This window comes from Montipora capricornis, chromosome 3, assembly GCF_036669925.1.
Source record: "Montipora capricornis isolate CH-2021 chromosome 3, ASM3666992v2, whole genome shotgun sequence".
In the NCBI taxonomy this organism is placed as follows: Eukaryota; Metazoa; Cnidaria; class Anthozoa; order Scleractinia; family Acroporidae; genus Montipora; species Montipora capricornis.
In genome coordinates this window covers 9,208,378-9,218,377 of record NC_090885.1, presented here as the reverse complement: position 1 = coordinate 9,218,377, position 10,000 = coordinate 9,208,378, and the positions used below count along the sequence as shown (strand labels likewise).

At 40.0% G+C, this 10,000-nt stretch overlaps 1 protein-coding gene across 4 annotated transcripts in view; it reads left to right on the top strand.

Moving 5' to 3' along the window:
- Positions 1 to 10,000, top strand: part of LOC138042104 (acetyl-CoA carboxylase-like) — an 81,270-nt gene that overhangs the window by 60,495 nt on the left and 10,775 nt on the right. For all 4 annotated transcript variants that reach the window (XM_068887856.1, XM_068887858.1, XM_068887859.1 and 1 more), the window contains exons 51-64: positions 26 to 100; positions 1,595 to 1,654; positions 1,740 to 1,811; positions 2,757 to 2,894; positions 3,247 to 3,288; positions 3,978 to 4,056; positions 4,197 to 4,294; positions 5,381 to 5,491; positions 6,212 to 6,278; positions 6,818 to 6,894; positions 8,402 to 8,522; positions 8,763 to 8,859; positions 9,186 to 9,282; positions 9,771 to 9,897. In XM_068887856.1, coding sequence (XP_068743957.1) covers positions 26 to 100; positions 1,595 to 1,654; positions 1,740 to 1,811; positions 2,757 to 2,894; positions 3,247 to 3,288; positions 3,978 to 4,056; positions 4,197 to 4,294; positions 5,381 to 5,491; positions 6,212 to 6,278; positions 6,818 to 6,894; positions 8,402 to 8,522; positions 8,763 to 8,859; positions 9,186 to 9,282; positions 9,771 to 9,897 — 1,261 coding nt within the window. The remainder of the gene's footprint in view (positions 1 to 25; positions 101 to 1,594; positions 1,655 to 1,739; positions 1,812 to 2,756; positions 2,895 to 3,246; positions 3,289 to 3,977; positions 4,057 to 4,196; positions 4,295 to 5,380; positions 5,492 to 6,211; positions 6,279 to 6,817; positions 6,895 to 8,401; positions 8,523 to 8,762; positions 8,860 to 9,185; positions 9,283 to 9,770; positions 9,898 to 10,000) is intronic.

Here is a 10,000-nt window from a genome sequence, read left to right as displayed (position 1 = left end):
TGTTGTTGTTGTTGTTGTTCCCCAGGTTAAAGTAAAGGAGTATGTTTTGGATGAGAATGACCAGCTTATGCCAATGAACAGACTGCATGGAGAAAACACGGTAAGGAAGAGATTTACTCAGGAGTCCATGAGTAGGAGCGAACAACTGCCCATAATTCCTGTCACGGCGTTTTCACAGACCGATTCATTTTTAGATTGAGTTTCCCGCGAAAGCGGCTCCCGCGGGAGCCCGATGACCAATCACAAGAAACTAACTTAACGTCATTGCGTCACCGGACCGGAACGGCCTTTCAGGGAAAAGAAAGTCAAAAAATAGATCGGTCTGTAAAAATGCCCTGACGTGCAAAAATTGCATTTGACATGCTTAGTATGGGAATTGTTCGCTCCTACTCGTGGGTTCCTGATTTATCTAGTAAGTGTTTGGTCGCCTTTAAAACATCCGTTTTACAAGAGTTTTGCAGTATTGTCAAAAACATTGTTAAAATAAAAATCCCCCTGCTCCTTATGAAAAAGGGTTTTAAAGGTTTTTTTTTTCCTGTCACAAACATTAATCCATTTGCAATGTTTGGAGGCCGGTTTTAAGACGAGATATCAGAAAGTTAGAACCCGTGCCCATTTTTTGTCTCAGCGCAGCAGTTTTGCATCAATGAATGATATAGAATAAATGAAATGTTTATCGGCGGAAATTAAGTGAGTACACATGAGTTGGGATATCATCGCAATTAAAAGCAGTACTGACTTAAGCAGTGCAAAGAAACCTTGAAAAAATCCAAGCTTTCTACGCAACTACTCAAGTGGGATAATCTGCTACTCTTATGTAGTTAAGTATTGTGTAATAAACGAGCAGGAGTGTTTTATCGGGTTTTAAACGGCGAGGCGATGCCTTCGGGTTTATTGAACCGATTAAAAACATTCTGCAAAAAATGTGCCCCTCTGGAGTTCGAACAATGGTTCAAATTGTGGGAGGAGAACGTTAACATACAAGAAAAACAAGCTATACCTTATTGGTATGGTTTACACAAAGAATTCTAATGAGCAGTGTTTTACCAGTTTTGATTAAAAACTGAACTACGGATATCAGATTTCCAGCACTTTCATTGGTTCGCCAGACACAGGCTATCAGTTCATATACCTGCTGTACCTAATATGGTCAAGGAACGCGTCAGCAATAAACCGAGTTGAAAACATTTTTGGAGCTCTGCGATAAAATGGCCGGCAAAAGCCGTTTTGGACCGGAATTGACCGAGGCAGAAATCCATGCTTTAGTCTACAATGTTGTTGATCCTGGAGTTTTTAATAACACAATTATTCTACTCGGGCTTGCTGGATATAAAATGATTATAACGAACTTGGCGCTACGCGCCTCGTAAGTTATCACTACTTCAAATCTAGCGCGCCCTCGTAGAATAATTGTTAATTAAAGCTTATGCACGTGACGTTTAGTCGGTGACCTGATAGGCTGTTTCGCTCATGAATTATTAATATATTTTCAAGTAAATAAAATGAACGCTTCTTTTTGCTTTTTACAGTGTCTGCAATAGTGCTGTACAAATACTGTGTGGTTGTTGTTGTTGTTTTTTCATTTGGGATTTAGATCGGCATGATAGCGTGGAAAATGGAATGTGTTACACCCACTTGCCCCGAAGGACGAGAGGTTTGTTAAAGAACAAAACTGGATCCGTTCTGTGGTACTGGTTTTTTTTTTCCTTTTTTACTGTGTATTCTGTATTCTTTTCCAGATCGTTGTTGTAGCAAATGATCTAACCGTTATGATTGGTTCGTTCGCTCCCCCAGAGGACATGCTGTTTAAGGTATGGAAAGGGGAAAATTCTACAATTTGATTGGCTAAGAGCAGAGGTATATTAAAATTAGGTCCTGAACAAAAGGCATCATCTCGAGTCTCTGGCGAAGTAATATAAGGATTTGTATGAGTTTATTCCCCGGATCCTCGAGATAATGCCTTTTGTTTTGTACTGAAATTTAATATATCGAAATTGGTCTATTTGAAACACTTGCTTATAAAAATTACCGTATTCTCATTTAATAGTATTAAAAAATGATACCCTGATAGTACTCGTGATATTTCACAATCGTCCCAAATTCCTCTCGCCTAACGGCTTGTGAAATTATGTATAACCACTGAAATTCAGACAGTGACATTACTAATTCATCGATGAAATCCTGTATTATATTACCTGTACCCCATCGGGCTAGCGTCCAGACACTCTGCATTTTTCAAATGCATCATTGGCAAATTTTTGTCAGCTAATAGACCGTATTCATAAATGGCGGCCAATAAATTAGTCCTTCGTCCTGGTGCTAGTTAGACCAACTGGCCTCGTTTGCACGGACAAACTGATAGGCTGTTTCGCTTACGAATTATTAATATATTTTTAAGTAAATAAGATAAACGCCTCTTTTTGCATTTTACAGTGTCCGCAGTAGGACGTTTTCAACCAAAATCCAGATGTCACTTTAGAGCGTCGCTAGTTGACCTCATTAGCACGAAGAAAAAAAAAAATTATCGGCCGCAATATATGAATACGGTTTATATAAAGGAACTTAAAACTTAACAACAAAGGCAATTGAAATTTCGTTGAACGTTTTATGCCAAATCATTGTGTAGCTGACTGTAGACAACGTGGCAGTTATAGGGTCACTTACAAATTATTCAAACTCAAATCAACTGAATACAGGGTCATTGATTATGTGCTTTATTTGTTCTTTTGGTAAATGGGTTTTTCGTATGATTTCAGAGAGCATCTGAAATGGCGAGAGCTCAAGGGCTTCCATTTGTTTACATCGCTGCTAATAGTGGAGCTCGCATTGGGTTGGCAGAAGAAGTGAAGCATCATTTTAAGGTGGCTTGGAATGATCCACATGCTCCAGAGAAGGTTCGTCTTCTTGGTGGTAAAATCTCTTCCCACCTTCGTTAAGGTAGAACTACACGTAGCGAGAAAAAACACTGAAGAGAATCTGTGTGGGTGCATATTAAAGTTAACCTCCCCTAGCTCGTACGAAAGAATATTTTTAAACCAAAGGAAATAATGTTCGCAATCAAATTGACGATTCCAAGTCTCTCTTCTCTTGATGAGATTGATGCCACAAACAGACTGTAAGAAGAAATCACAAGCAACAAAGGTTCAGTCTCCACAACTGAGCAGTCACTGTCAGTGTCATCAATAGCACATTCACATAGAAACTGTAAAATTAATTAAATGTTCTTGGATTCGATTCCCTCTACAGGGCTTCAAGTATCTTTATGTAACCCCTAGTGACTTCAAAAAGGTAAGAACATTGTGAGCTTGGGGAAAAAAAACAGTTTTGCAACTCGTTTTAACGCCGCGCTTGATAGACAGCCAAAACTGCAAAGAAAGTATCATTGAGATTACTTCCGCATCAATCCCAATAAATGAAGCGTATGGTCAAAGAATGTTCGAGAAAGCAGGTCGAGTGCTTCCACTGAAGATAAGCACGACACCAGTCTAGCTAAAGCCACGAAACATCGAACATTCTGAAGGACACAACTTTGTTTTAAGGTTTCAATTAAATGTAGTGATGATCAAAATGCGTCATTGTTCGCGAATAAACGCTTCTCATTTGAACGTAATGACAGGATCGTGGTCTTTGTTACTCATTGCTCTACCACCTAACCTATGAACTCACCTCGGGGCTGGTCACTTGCCAGGTTGTTCTATATCCCGTAAGATCTAGAGGTGAAATTGTGATGATAATGATGATGATGATGATGGTGATGATGATCTTTCTCTTGGTTTACTCTCTCTCTCATATGCTCCCCATCAATCTCAATAACATAGCAGAACCTCATTTTGCTCTAAATGCATAGTTGATGATCGAATTTTCTCGTTATTTTCCACATCCCTTGTTCGCTTAAATCTTCGTTGCCTCGTGACCGGTTTCTCAACTGACACCGGGAGTTTTCTGCTAGAGACCTGTTTCATATCCTTTTATTGCAGTTAAGTGCCACCAACTCTATGCATGCAGAACTGATTGAAGATGACGGCGAGTCCAGATACAAAATCACCGACATTATTGGTGCGTTAACGTGTTCCTGTAAAAACGCCTTCTATATCACCCATCCTATCACTCTTCGAGCGTTATTGTATACAGCATTTTGATTTTGCTTAGGTTTATTCCTTCGTTTGAACATTTTGTTTTTCTCACCTCACTCGCAGGTCGCGATGACGGCATTGGAGTTGAAAACCTGAAAGGTTCTGGAATGATTGCGGGAGAGATGTCAGCTGCGTACGATGATATTGTTACCATGAGTCTTGTGAGTGGTTATTGTTTAGTAATTAAATCATAAGTATATTTTAACGTCATGAGTAATTTGTCGTTGGGAAACTAGCAACCGTCGTCGATCCCCTTTGAAGACTGGTTTAAGGATGCAGGGCTGGCGCAGGGGTGAGATCACTAGCTTCCCACCAATGTGGCTCAGGTTCGATTCCCAGACTCGGTGTCGTGTGTGGGTTCTCTACTCTGCTTCGAGAGTTTTTCCTCCGGGTACTCCGGTTTCCCCCACCTCAAAAAGCAACCAATGACTTGACATGAGTTGATTTGGATTTGATTTCTGTAGAGGGTTCCGAATTAGTATTAGTATTAGTATTATAAAGTTCATTATTCGAGAAAAGAGGAACCCACATGAGCAATTGATGCTCTTTTACAGTTACATCTCATCTAATGTCAGCAACATATTATCAAGACAGTGACAAAAACAATTTCTGCACCCTTTCAAGGTGTCATTCCTTTTTAAAATAGTATTGAGACGTCTCTATCTCTTCTTTCCAATTTGAGACTTAAAAAACCACACCTTTCCCGCTAATACGGTAACACTAAGCAAAATCATATTCGTGATAGTATCAGTACTACTTTAAGTGAGCGTTGACTCCTTCGTGGCTTTTCGTTGCCCAGTAAACTTTAATGTAGCTTCGCTGCTAACACGACAGATGGAACCTTATTGCTTTGAAAGCGTCCCAGTTTTGTCATCATTTTCAAAACAATCCAGTTTCGGAAAAGATCTTGACTCGCAATATTTAAACAAGAGGCGTAACCGCGAATAAAAACAAACCGCGGTCATGCCTTTTACTGCGTTCTTCTTTCTTTCAGCTTTCTGGTACGTGCGATAACTCTGAGGCCCAATAGACCGTTTTCGAATTTTCACGGCTGGACCGGATCTAGCATGAAATGGAGGCTGATGCAGGCAAATCTTTTCACACACAAATTTATTTGCCCGTATTAGCCTCCATTTCATGCTAGATCCAGTCCAGTCGTGAGAATTCGAAAATGGTCTATTGAAGGCCTCTAGCTTGGTATTTTATTACAAATGTGATGAATTGACTTTGTTGAGTTTGCTTTGAAGGTGACGTGCCGTGCAGTGGGTATTGGCTCATACTTGGTTCGACTCGGTCAGCGTGTTATTCAAGTTGAAAATGCGCATGTCATTCTCACTGGGGCTGGAGCTCTTAACAAGGTACTTGCACAGTTAAATGGAAAGTGTATGTGAGGCCTACTTCACCCTTGTATGTTTTCATGAGACAAGATATTTTCACCTACTTAAACGTTCTGGTATCGTTTTCACGTATCCACAATGAAACGCTCGGAAACAATGTAAGCAAGTGATTTCTTCCACGCTTCTTACGGGATCGTATTTAAACGTCTTCGTTTTAATCCATCCTCGCAAGTACATTTTTAAAGTGTCCTACGGGTACGCCTTTAGTTCTTCGTTTCTTTAAGTCTTCCCATTCGAAGCCGTTTTTTAAAAGTCCGCACTTTCGTCGTCGCTTTCGGTAGTTGGGGTGTAGAGAAGCAAAAAAACGTATCAAAAAGTGTGCGCTTTCAACCGGAAACGATTAAGTGAGATTGTGGCCCAAAAGAGGTGAAATAGTGAAACGCGCGAAACGAGTACAAATATACCACGATATTTGTACAGTAAAGAACCGGTTTGACTAGTTGAGGTGCTGATGTTTGCCCCGCGCTGGTCACGTACAAATCCATCGCACCTTCTCTGTTGTATACAATTCACTTGCTAAAAATATAGTGCAAAAACGTTGGATGATAAATAGCTTATCAGATGTTTGGCGCGGGCGAGTCAAAATACAGCCAACGAGTAGAAATACTCAGCGATACTACATACCAAAAGATCTAATAGGAAATATGTATTTCAATTACGTATATTCCCATCATTTCTAAGGTTCTTGGCCGTCAAGTGTACACTTCAAACCTTCAGCTGGGAGGACCTCAGATTATGCACAACAACGGTATTGTAGGATATATAACATTTTTAGCCCTTTTTTTTTTTTTTAATTTAAAGAAAGTTATGTCTGAGGATAGCTGCATAAATAATGTCACCAACATTTTTCCCCATCCCCATTGTAAGTTTTCGTTCAAACGTTACCTTGCCCAGAATGGATCGCAGAGGAAGCATAACTTCGTTATATTTGGTCGGAGGGAAATTACCGTCGTTTTCATCTGAGCGTGGACACGTCACGGCGAAAACATACTCTAATTAGCTGCAAACATGACAAGTTTTGTCTTCAGTCATTCGAAGTTTGAAGGATGTTCATGCAAGTTTTCCCAGAACGGCAGCAAGACTGGAAATCAAAGACTTTGTCTAAGAAATTGACCCTGACCTGATAAAGTATGCTTCAAATACTTTCAGTTAAACTATGGCGCGCAAACGTTTGCTTATATTAACGGCTGGTAAGCTCAAACTTCAACAAACCTGTTTTCCCGTCATGTGTCCACACTTAGATGAAAACGACGGTATATCTATTAAATTTTCTGTACTTTATTGCAGGCGTTACACATTTGGTAGTCCATGATGATTTTGGAGGTATTTCTGCCATTATGAACTGGCTTTCGTATATTCCAAAGGTAAAGTTTTTTTTTTTATAAGAGGGATGTTTTGATTCGAGTCCAAAGATGGTGCTCACTTGCCGCAACAATTTTGACCTTTAAGCCTACTGCGCGTGCTCCGAATCGGAAACTCGGACTCGTAATCACGTTGATAGGGTTGAGTGCGATCGCAGAATAGTTTACATTTAAGGTGCCTGGAACCAGTTTCCGTACTTTTAAGGACCTTTTTATTAGAAGACGTGCCACTACAACACTTTATCACGTAACAGCATTGTTGTGGTACCAAATGAAACACTAATTATTGCTTAACAAAATGTGCCCACTATTGTGACGTAATAGGTTACCGTGGCAACATGAAAGTTCTCCAAAAACGCCCTATATTTCGTCTTCACTTCGAAAAATTTAAGCTAGCTCTGAATTGGCTCCCAAGAATTTTTTTGAAACTTTGTTGATCGTTCTAACTCAGATTGCTAATTACTATTCTACACCAAAAAATGGGGGTCACCGAGTGAACCTGGTTCCAGCCACCTTAAAACTGTTATTAACGGAGTTGATTCCAATCAAAACCAGTAAACAGATCCTTTACAAGTTTTTACAATGGTATTAAAAAATATTAAATATCTTTTCTTAGCAATACTAGGAGAATTATAAAACTATGTAATCAGCCCGCTAAGATGTGTTACCGAGTCATACGATGACCGGACAACGAAAACACAAAAACTCATTCCGGTCACGCATATAATTCTTTAATACATATTTCCCTTTTAATCTGTCGCGGATTGAATGAGGAGATACCGGCTTCAAATCCTGCTTAGGTTACCCATGCGCAGCCAGATCGCGCCCCACCCCACCCCAATTGTTTTGTAAAGTCCAAAGTCCAAAAACCGAGTCGAATCCTATAGTTCGTCCTTCGAACAAAGAAATAGGGATTGGTAACGCACACGGGAAAGATTGCTATAGAATGCGTAAACGAAAAAAAAAAGACTACATGAATCCCAAAAGAAACTTCCTTAAGTGCTACTCCGTAAATGGGAGTGGTTTGCAAATGCGGTGAAATGGTTAGTATCTGTTCTTCTCGGAAAGGGACAATACGCTATAGGCCTCGTTTCATAAAACGTATTTTATGAACAGTGTTGGACGCTAGAAAATCCAGACACTCGTGTCGATGTGCCAGTGGTCGCCTTTTGGCCTTTGTTGTAAAGCTCTCTGACCATGAGAAGTCAATTTTGTAAGGGATTCACTGTTCTATTGTTGCTCTTCCTTGTGTATTTTCCTTTGATACTTACAAGCAAAACGATGTTTGTATACACCTTATTCCAAAATGGCCGCCATTTTAGTATTCTTTTGTTTGATTGAAAATTCGCCCTTTTGACCTCCCTTTCAAACGCAAAATTAAAGAGAATATTTTACCTTGAACGAGGCTAAATTGGCCAATTTGCAATCAAACAAAAGAATACTAAAATGGTGGCCATTTTGGAATAAGGTGTATTGTGCATCTGTAAGGAGCCATTGTCTTCTTTTTCAGTTCAGGAATGGTCCTCTGCCAATAATAAAACCCAAAGATCCCGTCGACAGAGAAGTGGAGTTTGTTCCTCCGAAATCTCCTCATGATCCACGGCACTTCCTCTGTGGAGCACCACATCCAGGTATGAATTCGTCATAACACCTTTAAAACAGCTGGAGAGTTTTCAGAGACAGGAAACACTGTGGTCACGCTTGTTTTTTTTTTACTTTTTGTTTGTACACACATATAGAAAGTCCGTTCACATCGATTTTTACGCTGGATAATAAATGGCATACTAACAAGCCTATTGCTTGGGTAGCAAGTGTGATTGTCATCGAACTTGAAGCTGTTTATTTCAGTTGTTATTCCTTTTCCTTTCCAGATATGAAAGATGTCTGGCTCAGTGGCTTCTTTGATCGTGGGTCGTTTGTGGAGACTTTAGATGGTTGGGCAAAGACAGTTGTTTCTGGAAGGGCAAGGTATCCTTACTGTTTTTGATAGGTTCATAATGAGAGCCAGTGTGAACTTCAACATTTTATTGTTGTTGTTTTCTTTTTTTGTTGGACACCATTTCCTCGGTAAGCTTGATTATTGTTACTAAGGAGCTCATATGCCTACATTTGCCCATGCAAGAGTCGTTACAGTCGTTTGCTTTCTGTCGACGTTCTGTATTCATAAGGGGGTGTGTTACTGACGTGAAAAACGATCTTGGAAAAATTGCAAGGTCGGTGCATTAATGAAAATTAGCGGCGTAATCCTACTTGTTTGTGCTCTTTATTTGTGGAATGTGTTTTTTCTTCTTCAGATTGGGCGGAATTCCCATGGGTGTGATTGCTGTGGAAACCAGAGCAGTTGAAGTTGTCATTCCGGCTGATCCAGGAAATCCCGAGTCTGATACCAAGGTGCAGATTTCAAAAGATTTTTATCTACTGGGGAAATGATTGAATTTGTTGCGCGAGTTTTGGTGGGATTTGGTTTATCACCCTATTTGGCTATTGGCTATCCTTTGGATGGCCACTTGTGTCGTCACAGAATTTTCGTTTTATGACATTTTTTATTCGGTGAAGGCGCAGTATGATATTTCACCTCTGCAAAAATGTATGTATAGTGAAGTGAACTCTGACGTTTTATTAAATGAAGTGACTGGTAAAGATGACAAAAGTTACTTTAGCTTTCCGATTAGCTTTTCATCAAAACATTATGTGCGCGTTTGTCATAACCTTCTTTGAAACAGGGGGGATCACGACAAGGCTCTAAAAGAGAAAGTCTCAGAAAAGCAGACACACTGAACTCCAAAATGTTACCTTAAAAACTGGTCACTCAGTGTGTTGACCTTGTAATTATTCACTCTTGGAGATGAGTAGTTGACTTGTTTCTGCTGTTTATTTAGCTCATCACTCAGGCTGGTCAGGTGTGGTACCCAGACTCCGCCTACAAAACAGCTCAAGCGATTAGAGATTTCAACAAAGAGCAGCTTCCATTGATCATCTTTGCAAACTGGCGCGGCTTCTCGGGAGGTAGGTGACAATACGGACTGACTGCGAGGAGCGTTTTTTTGTGTTTGTGTGTGTGTTTTACAGGTCAGTGTTGAAAGAAAGAGGCCACTTAGTGCTCTTATGT